The 21598-nt window shown below is 37.8% G+C and overlaps 1 protein-coding gene across 2 annotated transcripts in view; it reads right to left on the bottom strand.

Annotated features, from left to right (window-relative positions):
- Nucleotides 1–21598, bottom strand: part of tsnax (translin-associated factor X) — a 66608-nt gene that overhangs the window by 13012 nt on the left and 31998 nt on the right. For both annotated transcript variants that reach the window (XM_043680115.1, XM_043680108.1), the window contains one exon: nt 2095–2222. In XM_043680115.1, the coding sequence (XP_043536050.1) occupies nt 2095–2222 (128 nt within the window). The remainder of the gene's footprint in view (nt 1–2094; nt 2223–21598) is intronic.

Below are 21598 nucleotides of genomic sequence, written 5' to 3'. Positions count from 1 at the left end.
ACTTCATGATTATGGAGGTCAGAGCTACTGGGCAGTAGTCATTAAGGCACATTGCATGCACATTCTTTGGTACTGGGATGATGTGGTCTTCTTGAAGCATGTGCGGACTTTGACTTATGGAAGGGAGAGATTGAAGATGTCAGTGAATATCTCTGCCAGGATCTAAGTGCAAGGCTGGGGACTCTGTCCTGGCCCGTCACTTTCCTTGAGTTGACTTTCAGAAAGAATGATCTGACATCTGTAGCAGTGATGGAGGAAACAGGTGTGTCCGGATTTGTCGGGGCAGTAGACATTGTGCTACTGGCATTCTGCTCAAACCGAGCAAAGAAAGCATTTGAGAGCATCAGGGAAGGATGTGTTTTTGTCCACTATCTTGCTCTATGTTATATTCAATTTTGTTGTTTAGACCTTGCCACAGGTGGCAGTTATCCATATAGTTGGTTTGGGCCTCTAACTTAGTCCTGTACTACCTCTTGGCATCTCTGATGGCTTTGCGGAGGTCACATCTGGATTTTCTGTATAGGTCTGGGTCGTCCGACTTGAATGTTGCATGCCTTGTCTTCAGTAGACAGTGGATTTCCCAGTTCATCCAGGTTTCTGTTTGGGGAACAGCCAGATTGACTTTATTGGCACACAGTCCTCGAGCATTTGCTAATGGCATCCGTGACAGTGGTGACGTACTCCTACGCTGAGTACATGAATATGGCCCAGTCCACCAACTACAAGCAGTCCCAGAGATGCTCTTCCACTGCCTTGAACTAGCATTGTATTACTTTCTGTGAACGATACTGTGACTGGGAGAAGGAACACAGCATTGTGATCTTGTTCTCTGAAGTGTGGATGGGGAATGGTGCAATAGTGGTTATGTAGCAGTGGTCAAGATGTTTAGTCCTACAGTGGGGCAAGAAATGTGTTGGTGATATTTAGGCAGCATCCTCTTGAATTTGGCCTGGTTGAAGTCACCAGCCATTATGAATAAGGCCTTAGGGAATTTCATTTGTGGCAGTATAACTTTTATCCAGGGCATTCTTTACATCTGCCTGAGGTAATAATGTAGACTGCTGTCATGGTGGCAGAAGTGAATATGCATGCACAGCAGATAGGAGGGGTAGCATTTTACTGCAAGGTATTCTAGACGGGGGGGTGGCATGTCTGAGCACGAAGCATACACCTTCACCCTTTGCCTTACCCAAGGATGCCATGTGGTCCATACAATGTATGGAGAATCCCTCAGCTTGCAAGGTAGAGTCAGATATGGCAGAAGTGAAAGAGAGCACACACCAGTCTCTCAGTTTTCTCCATGCTTCTTATTGGTTTGTTTCCTCAATTGTATACTGTATCTCTTCCTGGACCAATTCAGGTATCATTACCCAAGTAGTCGCCCTGTAATGCAGCCACATTACTTCACTTTGTAAACCTATGTATCCCCTCTCCAGATCCTCCTGCCAAATAAAGACGTCCTTACCAATTGTTCACATGGGCATTAACTTGCTTTTCATCCCTCTCCTCATTGTGAGGTATTACCAGCTCCAAATTCCTAAAACATATTTCTATATTCCATTACTACAGATGCACTGCAGAAATTCACCAAAAATCCTTCGACAGCACCTTCCAAACCCACTTCCATCTAAAAGGACAAGGGCAGCACATACATTGGTATACCATCACCTGCAAGTTCCCCTCCAAGCTACTCACCATCCTACTTGGAAATATATCGCCATTCCTTTTCTGTTACTAGGACAAACTTCTGGAACCCCTTCCCTAACAACATTGCGGATCAACCCACAGCACGTGGACTGTAGTGGTTCAAGAATGCAGCTCAACACCACCTTCTCAAGGGCAACTTGGGAAGGGCAGTAAATGCTGGCTTAGTCAGTGATGCCCATGTCCCACAAGTGAATAAAAGAAATTCATTTCATTGGAACTTAAACTTCTTTGAAAGTTTGGAAAACCAATGACCACAAAATTATGATGTCCTGTGTAAATCACTAGACAAAGATTAGTAAGTCAAGCCACTTACTTGCAAATGAGCCAGTTTCTACAATATAGATGAATATTCTTATGATAGTTTCAAACTTAGAAAATAAATCTCACCTCAACATTGTCTGCTTCCACTTCCGTTGGAGTAAAGACTAAATGCCTATTAATTGTTTCAAGGCTAATGAGGCTTCTGGTCCGAATGAAATGTTGGAACGAAACAGCTTCTACATATTCCTGTAATCCTGCAGTTCAAAGCAAAGAATATTGAAATCCAGACACTGAGCATCTGACATTTTTCAGAAAGGAAATGCATTATTGTAAAATACTTCATCTAAAACCAAACCAAGTCTGAAAAGTAGAATGTTATAAAATACCATTGTTTCATTGTGAATCATGCAATGAGTAAAATCTTGATTCTTGATTTCAAGAATATCAGGAAAATGCAAGGCTGAGTATAATATCAGATCAGCCATGTTCTTATTGAATGGCACCCGAACAGGCTCAAAGGGCCAAGCGTCCTACTTTTGTTCCTTGACTGTATGTTCATACTTTTAAAAAAAACTCCAATTCCTGTTCATTGGTATAAACTCTCAAGCTTCAAAATAAAATTCACAATTCAATTTTCCTTGGCTTGGAAGTGGCCTAAAATTAAGGGGGACCATCTCAGAATAAGGTCAGGCTATTCAGGACTGAATGGAGGAATTTCTTCACTCAGATAATGGTGATCATTGGAATTCTCTACTCCAGAGGCCTTTGAAGGCTCAATCACTGACTATCTGAAAGGGAGCGACAAATTTGTACATGTTAAAAACATTGAGTGATACAGGGATGGTGCAGGAAATGATTTTGAAATAGAAAGTCAACCATGATCTCATTGATTGTCAGAGCAGTCCCATACGGCTGAATGGTCTTAACTCCTGTTCTTATTTATGTTCTTAAAGAACAAATTTAAAAACAACTCTGAATGAGTGTTCACAATCAAAGCATTGCTTATAGTGCTCTGGGATTGCATTCTCAAATTTCATTTGTTTTTCTGTAAAAACAGAAGCCCAATGGCCAGATGTGTGACATGCAGGTGTAATCGAACAGGAACTGGTCACAAAATAATCTACTGCAATACCTAATATTCTAATGGTTCTATTACAATAAAAAATATCAAGTACAAAAAAACAGAAATTTAGTAACAATGCATTTACAAACACTTCAGTCTGTGTGGAAATGATTTCCAGTAAGTAGTATTAGTTCATTTGAATCAAGTTTAAAGTTTATTTCTGGATTTGGAAAAAGGGCAGTAAGATGACTCTTGATGGCCTTGCCAGCATTTTGAGGTGTTCTGTAATTTTCAGATTAAAAAACAGCATATCTATATGTGATAGGGAGGCAGGAACCAGGAAGCTACAGGCCAGTTCCATCATTCCATCCATCCATCCCTTACGTGCTCCCAGCAGTGTGTCTGGCAAGAATATGCAAATATTGGGAATTGAGCTAAATGTAGAATTTAAGCATATAAGTCTTAATCTTTTGCATTCTTAAAAATCTAAAGGTAAAGGAAAGGTAGACATTTAAGGGTTGTATTTTGTTTCTTTCCGGCCTAAGGAAAGTTTAAATAAGCTCACCTAGTGCTGTAGCTACTTAATCTAATTAAGTAAACTGGTTAGATTTGGGAGAAAGTTAGGACTGCAGATGCTGGAAATCAGAGTCAAAAAGTGTGGTGCTGAAAAAGCACAGCAGGTCAGGCAGCATCCGAACAGCAGAAGAGTTGATGATTCGGGCATAAGCCCTTCATTCCTGAATGAAGGGCTTATGCCCGAAACGTTATCTCTCCTGGTTAGATCTGGTTTTTGTAACAGGGCAGGTCCTTATACTATAAAAGCTAGGCCTAAGTACTTCCAGCACAGAATGCAACTGGCAAGAGTATGCAAACACTCAGAGTGAGGGGGGCATTGCTGTGTCTTGTTCCGGCAATCTTTGCATGGGGTTGCTTTGTCGAGGTGCTTCTGGTTAGATCAAAGATATTTGAACAGATACATGGATAGGAAAGGTTTTGAGGGATATAAGCCAAATGCTAGCAAATGGGACTTCTTCAGTTTAGGAAACCTGGTTGGCATGGAGGAGTAGTTGGACCGAAGAGTCTGTTTCCATGCTGTATAACTTTATAACGCTAAACAAAATGCCTCAGGTCTATTGCTAAGGAGGTTATAGCCAGCACATTTAGAAAATCTCAATGCAGAGTCAACAAAGTTTTATGAAGAAAGGGAAATTTATTGACAGTTCTTTGTGGAAGCAATACAAATAAAGAGGAAGCTATGGATATGATGTTCTTGGATTACATTTGAGATCCATCAAGGTTGCTTAATAAAATAACAACTCATGGTGTTGGGGTTAACATTCCCACAGACAGAGGAATGCTTAGCAAACAAGAAACAGAATAAATATAAATAATGATAATTTTAAAGTTGACAAGATCAAATGAAAGAAATGCTACTCAGATCAGTGCTGGGTTCTCAGCTATTTATAATTTATAACAATGACTTGAATAAAAGGGCTGACTGTATAGTTGCTAAATTTGCTGATGACATAGGTAGGAAAATAAATTGTGAAGAAAACACAAGGGGTTGGCAAAGGGACATAGATGAAGGGAGTGAGTAATAAGTTGCAAATGGGATTATAATATGGGAAAACAGAACTTGTTGCACTTTTGACAGGGAGCATAAAAAAGCTGCATATTATTTAAATGGAGATAGATTACAGAACTCTGAGTCAGAGAGAGTTGGATGTCTTGTTACATGCTTCATAAAAAGCTAGTAATAGCAAGTGATTAGGAAGGGAAAAGGACCATTTTATTTCAAATGAAATATAAAAGTAGAGAAGTTTTGCTACAGTTGTGTAGGGCATTTGAGACCACATTTAGATTACTGTGTACAATTTTAGTTGCCTTATTTAAGAAATGACATGATTGCATTTAAAGCTGTTCAGAGAAGATTTGCTTGACAGATTTGCAAGATGAGGAGGTTATCTTATGAGGAAAGGCCATACATGCCAGGCCTGTATCCAATGGAGATAAGAATGAGAGGGGACCTTATTAAACCATACAAAGATCCCGAGGGAACCTTACGGAATACGTGCTGAAAGCAATGTCTCTGTAATCTGTGGGTTATGCAGAGGGTCCAAGCAAGCTAATCAGCCTGTAGACACAAACAACTTCTCATTCTGAGAGTCACTGATGTGCAGAGATCTCAGAGCTCCAGCAACAATGGGAAAAATTAAAGGTAACATAGGCTGAAAGAATGTTTCCCCTTGTGGGAGAGATATGAATTGGGGCACAGAATTTAGAAAGCGTTCTCTCATTTAAGACAGAGGCAAGGGAAATTTATTTTCTGAAGGTTGTTACTGTGGAATTCTCTTCACCAGAGAATAGTGGAGGCACAGTTTCTTAATACTTTTAAGGCAGTACATAGATAAATGCCTAATAAGGGACTCAATGGGTACCAGTGATGGCAAGAAAGTGGAGTTGAAGCTACATTGAAGCCACAAACTGAAGCCAGATGAGCCACGATCGTACACAAGGTCTCTCTCAAACGCTTGCACATACACTCCCACACTCACAGACTTTACACTCACATACACACCCTCTCACAGACTTATACCCCTTTACACTCACACACAAATACAGACACCCTCTCACAGGCACTCTTAATCCCCCCTCCACATACACCCACACCCACTCACATGCACGCACACACATATAAGTTTGTGGGGTGAATTTATACTTGCAGAATTACATTTTATTTTGTTCAAAAACTGCATGAATCCATATAAGATTCTGTAAATCCGTTCTTTAGATTAGAATCAGTCTGAACATTGTGGCACAGAGAGTCTCACACAGGGCACCTCACGCCTTCAATGCATTATCTGGGCCGACATGACACCAATTGTTAAAGTTCACTTGAGAATGTAACTTTAAAAAAATTCTGCGATTTACATATGTAAGAACTGAAACCAACATGTTCATTCTAAAAGATGAGAGACTTAACAAACAATCCAGGTCTTTTTCAATATATAATTTCAATTACATCACATTGTAAACTTCTGCTATAAATTCCATGTCTTATGATCTGATACTCCACAACCACCTGATGAAGGAGCAGCGATCAAAAAGCTAGTGCTTGCAAACAAACCCGTTGGGCTATAACCTGGTGTTGTGTGATTTTTAACTCTGTACACCCCAGTCCATCACTGCCATCTCCAAATCTTGATAGTTTAGATTAAGTGGATCGGAATGGTAGAACAATGGTATGTCTGCCTGCCAGACTTGAAAGAGCAGTCAGTCTCACAGGGGTGGAGGCAGGGGACAGAGGACATGATTACAGAGAATGTAACAAGTAAAGCTAAAAGAAGACATGGAAGAATGTAACAAGTAAAGCTAGAAGGGGAAGAAATAGGAGTTAATTAACAATCTGAAGGTGTTGAACTCAATATTAAGTCCAGAAGGCTGTAAAGTGCCTCGTTTGAAGATGAGATGTTGTTCCTTCAGTTTGCGCTGTGATTCACTGAATCATTGCAGCATGCTGAGAGCAGACAAGTGGGCATGCAAACAGGACACTATATTAAAATGACCGGCTATGGGAAGGTCTGGGTTATGCTGCGTGCCGACTGGAGATATTCTGCAAAGCAGTCACCCAGTCTGCGTTTGCTTTCTCCAATGTAGAGTAGGCCATATTGCCTGCTGTGATCACCAGCATTTGTTGTTTCCAATAAAGATTCCAGCATCTACAGTAATTTGCTCCTACTTCATGTAACTGGAACTAATTACAAAACTACAAAGAACATAGATTTTTCGAACAGGCATCAAAGGAGAAATGCACTCAAAAAAATAAAATGTGCAAGGTGTTTTGAGAAAAACTGGAAAAAACTACAGTATTTTGCACAAAATTAATGTGTGTAGGACATTTTTTAAAATCAAATCATTTTTTAGTTTATGCGATGTCAAAATCTGAGGTCTATAGTCACATTTGCCAAGCCATCGTGTTTAAAATAAACTATCATTTATTTTTAGTGTTAGATTTTTTTTCAACTTTGATTTTTTTTTGTAATTGTGTATTTAATAAAATTATTTGTTTTTTGGCAAATTATTCTGTACTCCTTCAGTTATAGCCTTTAACCCTTTCACCCACCTGCTGTTCTGGACATTTGATCATTGTTTTTTTATCTTAGTCCTGTTACTGCATTGTGAACCCTGGATATTTATCCACTTCAAGTTGAACTTATCCAAAATCCATGTTACAATTCACACCAAGTCCCTTTCATCCACTAACTACATTCATTTGTCATCAGTTTTCATATTTCTAAGTGGCCTCAACTCTCCCTATCTCTAACCTTCCTAGCTCAATAACTCTAATAACTCTCTACTACTCCAATTCTTCACAGTTTCAATCCCCAATTTTAATTGTTCCACTGCCGTTGGTTCTGCCTTCATTTGCCTAGCACCTAAGCTCTAAAATTCCATTCCTAAGCTTCCCTGTCTTGTTACCTCTCCCTTCATAGAAAATGCTCCTTTAAACTGTACATACTGGGCCGAAGGGCCTGTTTCCATACTGTAAGGAATCTAATCTAATATCTGTCTTGAACTTCTGTTTTGTGTGGTTCTTCATTGCATTTTGTTTGATATGGTAATGTTAAAGGCACTATAAGATGGAAGCTGTTATACCAGCCTTGTTCTACACCATGAGCCTTGGCCTTTCACTCTATCCTATCTTGTGAGCCTTGTCCGTGTAACCCAGTCCTCACCTTAGCCTTGTGCTTTAACCTAATCCTGTAGTGCACTCTCCAGCTTGGCCTTTTATGCTGATCTTGTCCTACACCGAACACCTTGTCTTTTACCCTCTTCCTGTCCTAATCTAAAAGTCTTCACACTTACTATAACCTTGGCTTTCCCTAAGAACTTTATTCAGTTAGCCGAAGCTGTCCTGCACTGTGAGCCAGGCCCTCTGTCCTTGTCCTACTGTGAACCTGAGCCCCTGATTATAGGCTTGTCCTTCTTTCCCTTTTGCCCTAAACTGCAAACCTTAGAATGTTACCTGAGTCCTGTCCATGCAAAGAGAATGGCTGTTAATTTGTTCCAAGGTTTCTCTTTTACATGTATTATATTTTAGTCAGTTACACTTCAGGTCTTCGAAGAAAAATCTTATTTGCTCACACAAGAGATTTGCGAATAGAGTTCTCTATCCCTCCTTCACTACCAACTATATGACACATTTGGAGCAATACATTTCCATTGGGGGTGGATTTGACAGAGAGTAAAATGCTCCCCAAATTAAGAGTCTTTCAAATCTCAAGAAACAAGGCTACCAGATCTCAGAGCAACAGGACTCTCCACTAATTAAAGCAGAGAGACTCCTGTAAATGGTGTTACAGCAGACAGGGAGACGGTACCCAAGAATCTTCATGACAGCAATAAATATCAAACAACTGCCTTATTAATAAATATAACAATGAAAGGAGGAAAATTTTGAAATTAAATTAATTCCACTGAGCTTTATCTCCCATTTTAAGCATGTTTAGCAGTTTAGAATATTTTTAAACAAGCTATCCACATATAGGTAGCATTACAAGACAAACTCTGAAAAAAAAGTATCACAAACACTTTAAAAATCTATGTTAATCTTTCAACATATGGTTGGGAAATTTTCACCTGCAAGAAAAATTACAAATAGGACAAATGAAAAAGATACCAATGACTTTATAAAGAGTCAACCACACAGTGCAGGACTGGAAACACACTGGGTAAAGATGCAATGTTCCTATCCCTAAAGGACATGATTGGACCAGTTAGCTTTTACTGAAAAGCAGTTTCATGTTCTCTTTATCTGCTGCTAGCCAACAAATCACAAGATGAATTAATTTAAATTTTCCAAATTGCCATTGTGGGATTTAAATATACAACCTCCAGATACTGGTACAGTACCATAACAATTAAGCCACAATATCCTCAACTCTACAAAATAGAACATCAATTGAATTGCAAAGTTAATCTTTTTTGCTCACTCATTGATCATAACCAATGATACAATTGCAGTTTATCAATCTGAATAAAGTTTAAATTCCTATTACATTGAATTGTGCTCAGTTTCCTCACTGGAAAAGCTTTAATTATCTCCAGATCTCTTCTGGATACATAATAGGCTGTGCACTACAATGCCTACATATATTAAAGAAATGGAAACACCCATCGAAAATCACACACAAAAGTGCAATTTAGTGCATGATGCAACAGAGCCTATAAACAATAAAATCAGAATCAGAAACAGGGCAGTGAATGACTGATAAATAAAGAATGCAGGTAATTACAGGTTCAGACTAGTCTTCCAAGGGTAGGATTTCTATATACATACTTGCCAAAACTGCCAGCATCATCACCAAAAATGCTGCTATGATGGAGAAAGTCAGTCCTTGAATTTCCCTGGGAAAATTCTGCATATTATCTTGAGCCAAGAATTAAATGAAATCATAGGTGAGGGAAGCCAAGTCATAAGCAAAATAGTAGATGATTTTATAAGCAACTTGTGGCCATCCCCTCCAATAAGGATTCATTAGTAGCAGCCAATTACTTATATTTGCCACTATGGTATTTTACACTGTTGCCTTTAGGTACTTACTTGTGATAAAACTATGAGAATAATTAATGAAATCTTTTTTAAAAATCAGGATGAAGAGAAGGAAAAGTACCAGGCCTAAAATATTAACAGGCCTTGAAAAGAACATCCAACAAAAATATTGGGCAGAAGACAAAAATTAATTATTTTACTTTCATCTTCCAATAACACTAAATTCAGTTGTACTTCCTTTTGAAATGTTTGTCCACTTTGCCTTTTGTCTTTCGCATTGTGGTAGTTTTTCTCCTTAATTTTAAATGTTTGAAAATTGGATACACCCTCATAATTCAACCTCCTATCCATCAAGAAAATGGTTGCAAATCTGCTGCATTTATATCACAGCACTTCTCAAAGCAGTCACCGTTTTCATCGAAGGACTATGAATAGATCCTATGTCAAAACAGTTAAGGTGAGCTTTGAAAATGGTGATTCTTGATCCCTGCATCCTGAGCTGAGAGTCCTTCCTAATGGCTGCACAAAGTTTGTATAGGTCAGTAAGCAAATTCCAAGAATGATAGAGTCCCATAAATATAAGTACTGTTTATATTTCAGAATCTATAATTCCAATACTCAAACTGCACTTTTTTAACTCCAAAAATTTTAATGAAGCTTTTCAAAAACAAAAAATTTCATTCAAACTAAGGCATACTTTGAATCTTATATTTTCTTTTAGGTGTGTCACGAATAGAGGCAATGCTGCTATCTTCATCTTTCAGCAGTTGCTCAAAGTCGTTGCGATGTTGGGTGTGGTACAATCAGGTAAAGGCAGTAGTTTATAGCCAGATAAACAAATGAGAAAATTATACTGTTTAAATTTAATTGCTATCCATGGGAAAATCAAAGTATTGGATACTCATGTCATATTTTAGTACCAAGATTTGTTAAGTATATAATTTTCTCGAAGTATTCAGTAAGTAAATGATAGCCAAATCACAAACTCCCTCAATTATTTTAAATATCAACAAATCTAAATCTGATAGAAATGATAACAAATTACAGTACATCTGATGATTCAGTTCAATGCACATTAACTTCTCAATCCTGCAAGTACAGGATTTACTAAGTTGCTTGCGGCAAAATTTCATTTTTCATTGTAAGACTCAAATGCATTACCAGTGAAAATTTGAAATATTTCATCTTACACACCCTTTTAAACCAATTATTGACTCTGTGTTCTTTTATCGGCCATTTTTAGATATTGTGTCATTGGTGAGAATCATTTTTGGTGAATGCTACTGAAAATTGATGTTAAAAATTATAAATTCAAAACTTTGAAACAAAGTGGTACAAAATAGAAATTATAATAAATTGGAGCATAAAAGTAAATAAAAAAAACAAAAAACTAGAAGAAAGAACTGGGCTAAAACATGATCCTCTCACCTTGGCTTTCAGGCTTATATCCAGCCAGGTAGGTGGGAATGTTAAATTAGTACAATGTGGGTGCTGTCCTGAGTGTATACCTGCATGTTGTCAGGTCAGAAATTGCACATTATTTCTTGGTCCAAGTTGGCAACTGGGGCTACGTATCTTGACCAGAGGTAAATAAAATAGAAATATATACTTTTTTTCACCATTAACAAGCTCTTTGCCTATATCGGGGATGACAGTGGTTAAAAGACAAAAAGATCAAAAAGTTAACTGCCAAAAACAAAAATGTCTGCAAAATTCTGAACAAGAAATTGTGTGATTATTACACTTTCTGATTTGTAGCGAAATACAGATGTTGATGGCATTTCAAATGAGTCAAGTTATTAGACTTCAAGTGGGTATAAATATTAGTTTTCCCTTTGTTTACCTTCCATTACTATGAAGAACCAATGCAATTACATAAAATTCTAGTGACCTCAGAATTTCAACATTCAATGCAGACAGTGCATGTAGGACAGGATCAAGTCCATAATAACAAAAAACATGACCATATTGTGTTATGTACATGTAAAGCAAAGGATTATGGCAGTGCGTTGCTAATTATTTTCCAATTAGATCACATTTTAACTCACTGTCACATAGTCAATGGCAGTTAGTGATGTACAACAAATACTTGCCATGCCAGTGATGTCCACATCCCGTAAATGAAAGTATAGATTTTAAAATTTCAAATTAACATTAGTCCAGACACTAGCAAACAGAATACAGCAATAAATCAACCTAGTAACATTTATAACATGTTATATCTGTCTATATATCAACATATATTAATACAAGTATGAAAATCTGTTTCTGGAGTACTTTGTAAAATGTTACGTACATGCAAAGGTTTCAGCTAAACTTTCCATATTCCATGTTAATAGAAAATATTGAGGCTTGCCCGCTCACCAATACAAGCATTGTAATAAGATCCTCTCCTTTCAGCCCAATTGTCTCAGCTCCATTTCTCTCCAACTATGCCTTCCAAGGGCACCAAGAGGATGGTCCAAAAGAGGAATGTATTCTGCAGGTTTCACATGGAAAGTTCAACCTCTGCATCTCCCAATCTCCCAAAGCATGTCAGATTGACAGCAGATTAAAGAAAGAGGTGCTGAGTGATGGCTCACCAGGCCAGGCAGAGTTAAAAAAACAAAAAAAAGTAGAATTCCTCAAATTTCCACAGAAATTTTCATCTCCACTCATACTCTTGTTAATATTTGTTGATGTGGTGTCTGCCTAGCTGACAAAGCCACCACTTATTATCTATTCATAATTGTCATTGGGAAAAATGAGAGTCACTTACTTGACAATTGCAATTCGTTTGGTGCTACTGTAATATTGTTAGTGAGGGAGTTCCATTACTTTGACTGGACAATGCTAAAGATTTGATAATATATTTCTGTGTCAGGATAATGAGAGAGGTTCAGCAGGAACTTGGAGGCAGTGGTGATTTGAATCTTTGAGTTAGGTTTCTCTCACTGCTATAGTAGTGAAATGGTTTTTATCAAAGTCAAAATGAGGTCATGTAGGACTCTGATCCTTTTGAATTTAATCACTGCTGTATTCGACCCGATCACAGATCTTTCCCTTTTGTTCATTTTCCCACACTTTCACTTCTTCAATTACATGTCCAACCTTTTCCAGTTCTGTTGAAAAGCCATGAGCCTGAAACCTTACCTGTTTCTCTCTCTGTTACTGCCTGATCTAACTTTCAAACTTGCAATCCCACATCCACAGTATTTTGTTTAACTCTCTAGTTAAAGTTTTCAACTTGAAAGAAACTCAGGTCAATCACAGTTGTATCATTTGGGAGCTTCACAATTTATTAAGCATTCATCCACTTTAGCTGAGGTCAGAAGAATTCACATTAAGCAACTGATCATTCTGCTTCTTTAAAACAAAGATAATTACTCAATTGTATTCGTGACTTATTCACTACTTTACAATCAAATCAAATTTTCATTGTGCTACCTACAATTGGTCACAGGATGTATTTTCATTTAAGAAGACCCCCAGGAACATTAAATGCAGGTGTATATCCTTTCAGGGGACAGACATGGTTGAATTTGAACTTCAGCAGTATGTATGTACTTGGTCATGTTTTGCTTTTCCAGTCTTGTGCAAAGTTAGATAGTGGGCTAATTCAGTTCCTGAGTAGAGATAACATTTCCATTTTAAAGAGAATCTATATGAAAACTATAATCTTTGGTTTAGATGAACTCTTGTTTGTAAAAAAGGTAGTGTTCTCTATTAGGTAATGCATCTGAAAAAGGTTATTTAAAGGTTAGTCAGAGATCAAGCCTCTTCCAACATGAGGATTTCTTATGGGAACAACTAAATAATTCTTTCTGTGATGTTAAAAATATACTGGTAAACATAATCATGAAGTTAACTTCAAGGCTCCTAGATAACCAGTATAAAATAGTTTGGGCATTAGCATTTCCTTTAAAAGTTGGCAATCATCAAATCTGATTGAAAAATATTCAAGATTGAGAGAGAGACAACTGTTCAAAGGTCACAAAAGCAAATTAACTTAAATTGTTAATCTTTGTACTATTAACTACATTTTACAAAATGGAGGCAAGTTTAGTATATATTCATTAACCCATTCTTAAATATCAATCTTCCCCACGCAACATTTCAAAGGAAAGCTGTGGAACCATTAAACAACTGAACGGACAGCTGGCAAAAGGTTTAGGTCCACTTCACACATTAGAATTTTTAAGTTTACTGCTTTTGTATGCTTACTATTCGACAAACATTCCATGCTCTAGCCCTTCTGTTCACAAATATCTGTATTGAAGATTCTAGCACAGAAGTAAGGGACTCAATCTTATCAATGTAAATTCATGAAGCCAACACTCTCCAATGTCTGTAAGATTTAAATGAGGGAAACTAAAACAAAAACCTCTGCAACGAGGAAACGAAGCATAGACTGGATGACCGCTTTGCAGAACACCTACATTCTGTCCGCAAAAAAGACCATGAGCTTCCAGTTGGCTGCCACTCAAACACACCACCATGTTCCCCAGCCAACATCTCTGTCTCAGGCTTGCTGCAATGCTCCAGCGAAGCTCAGCGCAAACTGAAAGAACAGCACCTTGTTTTCCACTTGGAACTCTACAACCTTCTAGACTCAATACTGAATTCAACAATTTTCGGGCCTGGGTTCTTCTATGTCCTTATCCCAACACCAACCCCAACACACAAGGCCTGGTTATCACATGGTCTATTTACACACAACCCATTATTAGCCACTAACAGTCCCCATTAGTAGCTATTCACCCTCCCAGCCTGATCACTATCCATTCCTTTGTCAGGCCAATTGTTGTTCTCTCTCTTTGGGCTCTATCTCTACCTTATCGTTTACTCTTTACCCCACCTTATCTACTGCATAAAAATCAACATTTCCCAAGTTGCCATCAGTTCCGAGGAAGGGTCCTCATCCAAAACATTAACTCTGATTTCTCCTCACAGATGCTGTCAGATGAAATGAGGTTTTCTGGGAATTTCTGTTTTTGTTCAAATTTTGGATTAAGTTTAAAAATACCTAAAATCACCTCACAAACTAACAAAAATGTACAGTCTACATATGCATGCAGACAACAAGACCCGCCCCGGGAAGTAGTTTGTAGAACTATTGTACAAAGAAGAACAGCATAGTATAGACTAGTTACATTCTTCTCACTGATATAAATAAATTAAAATAATAGGTTAGGGAAAGGCTAGCTGGTCTGCCAATGCTGTTCCACACAGCTAAAATGCCCTAAGCATCGTGATTCATCATGCCATAAACAGCCACCATGTAATTTATCAGATGATTAAAGAGTGAATTCAGGACAAAACAAAAAAAAATCTATGGGGCTCAGAAATTTTCCAAACAAACCTATTAGAGGAGACTTATATTGTTGATTTATTAAATGTGTATTTTTTTATTTCTGCTATTTGTGCTGCAGGCAGAAATTGATTCAGCTCTCTTTTTGAAATTGTGCAAAAACCATTGGTCCAACATCCTCGAGGAAATACAGAATCACCAGGCATCAACCACAGTTGGCCTAATTTGAACACATGATCCCTGAACCTTCCTAACTGGTTTATTGGAAATAATCTGTCAGCAAGCATGCAATCAAGTTCTTCTATTAATGTATTGCTCTGGATCTATTGATAAACATAACAGTCCAGCATTAATTCATGATCCAAAACCAGAAAAAGCTGTAAGTGCTCCCTTAATACAAGTAACTTTTCATACTGCTTTTTAGATATCTATTTCCTTCAACTATCAAAATAGAAACATCTTATATCGTTTTTTTCTCCTTTTCACACATGTAAAAAGAAAGCAATCTCCTTGTCTCGGCAACAATTTGCTTTTAAAAAATACAAATTCCTTTGCTGCAGTAGGGAGGGAAAAAGTAAAAATTGACAATGTTAAAATGAAAGCAACTTGATTTATTTATTTAAAACTCTTCTTTGATTTAAACAAATGGATAGAAAAGCAAAAAAAAATTTTAAACAGACCTATCAAAAGTCCAAATGTATGAAATATGTTAAAGAAAAGTCACAACACTTCATAAAAGCATAAGGGAAAAAAAATAAACAAACACCAAGCTAAGGGACAAGCTATTAGGACATGGAACTAAAATTCTGACCTAAAAGATGAGCTTAAACACAAAAATCAGAGTTTTAAACTGGAGACATTTGTGGTTTTAGAGCCAATGTAGGTCAACAGACAGATGCACAAACTGTGCGTGGTGCCGGATAGAATGCATACAGCAGGGAACAGAGTTTTGCATGAATGGAAGCCTGGCAAAGACAGCACTGGTCAGCACCAAGCAATCTCAGCTCTGGGTTGAACGGATCACAAAGGTTGCAAACAGCCTGGTTCAGCCCAAGATTGCGACCGGTGTGTGGGTGGAATCTGTGAATAGCAGTAAGGAGTTTATGACTGACCGAGAAGATGACAGCAACAGTATTCCCAATGTTAACTGAGGAAAACTGTAGCTCATTCAAGCTCGGATGTTGAACAGTCTCACAATATCAGTGGGGAACAGTAAAAACAAAAAAAAGTTATCACATTCCACACACATCATAAGGGGTTCAGACACTGCCATCTTATATTTAGCTTTTGACAAGCGATAGGTAGAAAATAAAATTAGAGAACCAAGGACAACACTAAAGTTTCAGAGGGAAGGTGAAAAGCAAATAAGAGAAGTAAAGAGCAATTAAAAGAAATGACTGACAGCCAACATAAAGAGGTGATCCAAAGTCTTCCATGGCCATATAAATAGTAAAAAAAAGTGGTAAAAGGAGTACGGCTGATTATGGACCAAAAAGAGGACTTACACATGGAAGCAGGGATCATGGATGAGTTGTTACAATGTCATTATCAAACAGAGATGCTACCCATGCTATGATGACAAAGGAAGAAATTCAAATCGCTAGAAGGGTTCAAATCGCTAGAAGGATTCCTGAAGAAGGGCTTATGCCCGAAACGTCGATTCTCCTGTTCCCTGGATGCTGCCTGACCTGCTGCGCTTTTCCAGCAACACATTTTCAGCTTCAAATTTAATAGGGCAGAACTGTTAAATAGACTGTTGGTACTCAAAGTTGACAAGACACCGGGACCAAATGAGATATAGCCAAAGATTTTAAGGAAGTGAGTGGAAAGTGCAAGGGCACTGACCACAAATTTTCAGTCTTCTCTAGACTTAGGGGAGTTGCCAGAAGATGAGAAAATTGCAATTATTACCGTCCTGTTCAAGAAAAATTGTAAGGATAAGCCCAGCAACTATAAACCAGTCAGTTTAATTTCAGTGGTGGGAAAGCTTCTACAGACAATTATTCAGGATAAAAATAGTAGTTATGTTGAAAAAAGTGGGTTGAGTTAAAAAAGAATCAACATGATTTCTAAATGGGAAATTATGTTTTGGTTAACTTGCTGAAGTTTCTTTGAAGAGGTAACAGCAAAGTTCAATGAGGACAATACTGTTGATGTAGTGTACATGGATTTTCAGAAGGCATTTGATACAGTGCCAGACAATAGATTTGAGAGGAAAGTTATAGGTCATGGAACAAAAGGGTCAGTAGCAACTTGAATACAAAATTGGCTGAGGGATAGGAAATAGAGTAGTAGTCAGTGGATATTTTTCGGCTGGAAGATGGTTTGTAGTGGAATTCCCTAGAGGTTGGTACTGCAGCCTTAGCTTATCCTGATACTATGTTAATGATCTGGATTTTATATTCAGGGGATAATTTCAAAGTTTACCGATGACACAAAACTTGGAAGAATTGTGAACTGTTGAACAGAAGTGTAGAACTCCAGAAGGACATATTGGTCAGGATAGATGTCATGAGTTCAGTGAGAGAAGTGAGGTGATGTATTTTGGAAGGAAAAACTTTGAAAGACAATATAAGAGAAGAGTACAGGAGCAATGGGACCTGAGTGCATATGTGCACAGATCATTGAAAATTACAAGAAAGTTAGAGGAAGCAGTAATTAAAGCATACAATGTCCTTGTCTTTAATAAAGACATACAGAATAAGAGCAAGAAGTTATTGTTGAATTTGTACAAGACATAATATTTGTTAAACCTCAGCTAGTGTACTGTGTACAGGTCTGGGTGCCACTTTACAGGAAGGATGTGAATGGCATTGGAGTTTACAAGAATAGTTTCAGCGCTAAGGAACTTCAGTTATGAAAATAGATTGAATAATTTGGTACTTTTCTCCTTGGAGAGAAGGAGGCTAACAGATTTGATAGAGTTTTTCAAATTCACGAGCAGGTTGTATAGCTTAGACAGGGAGAAGCAGTTCCCAATCAGAAAAGGAATAAGAACATGTGGGCAAAAATTTAAAGTATTGTTCAAAAGATGCAAGGGTGAAGTGAGGAAAAACTTATTCAGTCAAAGTAATTAGGGTATAGAATGCACTGCCTGAAAGCAGGTTCAATTGAGGCAATAAAGAGGTATTGGATTATTATTTAGATAAAAATAATGTGCAAGGGTATGGGGAAAAAGCAAGACTGGCTTTAGATAATAATACTTATTTAACAAGCTGGTGCAGGCATGATGGGTCAAATGGCCACATCCTGCACAGAAAAACTTGTAATATTTTCAGCAATGAAATTCCTTTTGATCACTTCACACAGATATTAAACTAAATATCAAAAACTCCCATTTAGCTGGATCAGATGACAGAACTCCCCACAAATCTGGCCTCTTACATCTGAAGATTCAAATTGTCAGGAGTTCTCCGCAGATTAGACACAAGAATGAAAGCAGTTTCTGACATCCAATGGCTTCAGATTGGAGTTTATTTAATAGTGAATAGTGAATGCCGTATTTAGTATGCTTGCCTTTACTGATCAGTGCATTGAGTATACAAGTTAGGACATCATGTTGTGGCTGTACAGGATATAGGTTAGGCCTCTTTTGGAATACTGTGTGCAATTTTAGTCTTCCTACTATGGGAAGGATGTTGCAAAACTTGAAAGAGTTCACAAAGGACTTATAAGGATGTTGCCAGGGTTGGAAGGTTTGAGCTATAGGGAGAGGCTGAATAGGCTGGGGCTGTTTTCTCTGGAGCGCCAGAAGCTGAGAGATGACCTTATAGAGGTTTAAAAAATCATGAGGGGCACGGATTGTGTGAATAGACAAGGACTTTTCCCAGAAGTGGGGGAGTCCAAAGCTACAGGGCATAGGTTTAGGGTGAGAGGGGAAAGATTTAAAAGGGACCTGAGGACAACATTTTTATGCAGAGGATGATGCATGTCTGAAATGAGCTGCCAGAGGAAGTGGTGGAGGCTAGTACAATTACAACATTTAAAATGCATCTGGATGAGTATATGAATAGAACAGGTTTAGAGGGAAATGGGCCATATGCTGGCAAATGGGACTAGATTAATTTAGGATATCTGGTCGGCATGGACGGGTTGGATGGTGGGGTCTGTTTCCATGCTATTCAGCTCCAGGATTATAAATCCACAAGGAAACAAAGCAGAGATTAACTCAATGCTTTTATTACCTCTTTTTCAGTATGAATTCATGAATCACAACTTGAATTGTTAAATTTGAAAAATAGGTTAAGGTAAGTATTGAGACCATCACTTTGACAGGTTTGATGAGGCTCTTTGCATTGAATTCTTCAGAATTCAAGGTTTACAAAATCATGAGGGGCATGGATAGAGTAAACAGACAAAGTCTTTTCCCTGGGGTGGGGAGTCCAGAACTAGAGGGCATAGGTTTAGGGTGAGAGAGGAAAGATATAAAAGAGACCTAAGGAGCAACTTTTTCACGCAGATGGTGGTATGTGTATGGAATGAGTTGCCAGAGGAAGTGGTGGAAGCTGGTACAATTGCAACATTTAAAAGGGTATATGAATAGGAAGGGTTCGGAGGGATATGGGCCGGGTGCTGGCAGGTGGGACTGGATTGGTCAGCATGGACGGGTTGCACCGAAGGGTCTGTTTCCATGCTGTACATCTCTATGACTCTATGATTTTAAGATATACAGTCCTGTGTGCCCATAATACAACCTGTCATCCCAGCATTTCATGAAGGAACTTGGAAATAAGAAAATTGGAGACAGAATTTCACAGAACTATATTCATTGTTGAAATTGTTACCATACTGGTAAATTACACTTTTCTTAAAAATAAATTATCCCTTAACAGTGTGTGTACCTGTCTGTCAGAATTATGATTGAAGAAGATTGTGCTTAGATATTAAGTAGATTATTTTGTTGTTTCCGTGTTCTGCTCAAATTACATTATTCATAGTAAATGGTTAATTTGTTTGTTATGAACATGGTGCCCAAGATCTGTTATTTGTAAAGTCTGGTTATGAACAATTGAGCAAATTTCAGGATCACTGAATGTTTTAATCACACTGTGTTGTGAATTCAGTAATAGTGAGCTGAATTGGTTTGACTTGCTATTCCTGTGTAGTAACATAGTTTGGCTTGACTTACAATCCGTGTGTCATAACATATTTGGGGGCTCAAGGCCAGGACCTTGGAATGTCGACAACTTAGGTCTGGAATTGGATTCTGGCACGCCTTAGAAGAGGTAACCTGACAACAAGTTTGTATCCTTAATATGGCACTAGAAATTGTTAAACATTTTTTGCAAGTGCCAGAGTTTCCCTTGTACTATTGCAGGTCACAACTAAAGCTACACTCTAGAGTTAGCCAGCAGACTGAAAATAAACTGACCAGTGATCTGAGAAGGCTGACATTATAAATTTAATGGAAATGCCAAAAAGGATAAGTTGTCCGGGCTGTACTACTTATTGAGTTACAGTTCAGGAAATTGGAAATAAGAAAATTGGAGATAGAATTTCAAAGAAATTTAGAACTTGAACTGGAATTCTAAAGGGCAGTAAAAGATAAATAATTTCAAAGAGAATTCCAACCTGAAATATTGGAACTAGGCAAAAGAAAGGGAATTTAAATAAATGATGCTACTTAAGCAAGCTAAACAAGAAGTCTGGGAGAGCTTGGAAGAGGAAAGACCTCATCGTAATTTGTTCAGCCAGGTGTTCAGTTTGTGCAGGCTTTGACAAAAGTTAAGAGGAGGATGTGGAAGCATTTTTTGAGTAGGTAGCAAGCCAAATGGGGGCACCAAAAGCAGACTGGAGATTGCCCATACAAAATAAATTAACTGGTAAAGCACAAGATATTTATGCATCCTCGTTGGAAGATTTTAGAGATTATGAAGAAGTAAAAAGGGCTATTCTAAGTGCATAAAATTTGTCCTGGAAGCATACAGGCAGACCTTTCAAAATTTAAGGAGACAACCTGGACAAACTTATATTCAGTTTGAGAGAGTTAAACAAAACTATTTTAATAGGTGGAAAAGAGCATTAAAGGCTGAAAGTATTTATGATGCTCATAGAAATTATTCTTTTAGAAGAATTTAAAAGTTCTCTATCTTCTGTAATAAGAACTCATGCAGGAGACCAAAGAGTAGCAACAGTCAGGCAACCAACTGGGTGACAATTATGAACTGATTCATAAACCTTTATTCTGACACTCTCTATCAAGAAATCATTTCTCATTGTTCAAATCTCCAGTAAGTAGAGTTCCAACAGTTTAGCCTTTGCTCATGAGATAATCCCCCCCATGCCAGGGAGGACCCTAGTGAACCTTCTCTTAACTGCCTCCAGACATTTTTCCTTAAATAAGGGGACCAAAAGTGCTCACAGTACTCCAGATGTGGTCTCACCAAAATCTTGCATAATTGGAGATAGACTTCTCTATTTTTATACTCCAACTTCCTTGAAATAAGGAGCAATATTCCATTAGCTTACCTGATTACCTGCTGCACCTGTGAGCTAGCTTTCTGTGTTTTATGCATAAGTACCCCCAAGTCCTTGGTGTTGCAGCTTTCCTCCATTTAAACAATATTCTGTTCTTTAGTTCTCCCTTCCAAAATGAACAATTTTACATTTTCCCACATTATATTCCATTTGATAATTTTTTGCCCATTTGAGTTATTGTAGTCATATGTACCTAAATAAAGTGAAAAGCTTTGTTTGCAAACAGTGATTACTTATCTTATCAATA

The sequence above is a fragment of the Chiloscyllium plagiosum genome, chromosome 3 (assembly GCF_004010195.1).
Source record: "Chiloscyllium plagiosum isolate BGI_BamShark_2017 chromosome 3, ASM401019v2, whole genome shotgun sequence".
In the NCBI taxonomy this organism is placed as follows: Eukaryota; Metazoa; Chordata; class Chondrichthyes; order Orectolobiformes; family Hemiscylliidae; genus Chiloscyllium; species Chiloscyllium plagiosum.
Note: the sequence above shows the minus strand (reverse complement) of the source record. Positions and strands in the feature narration are given on the sequence as shown.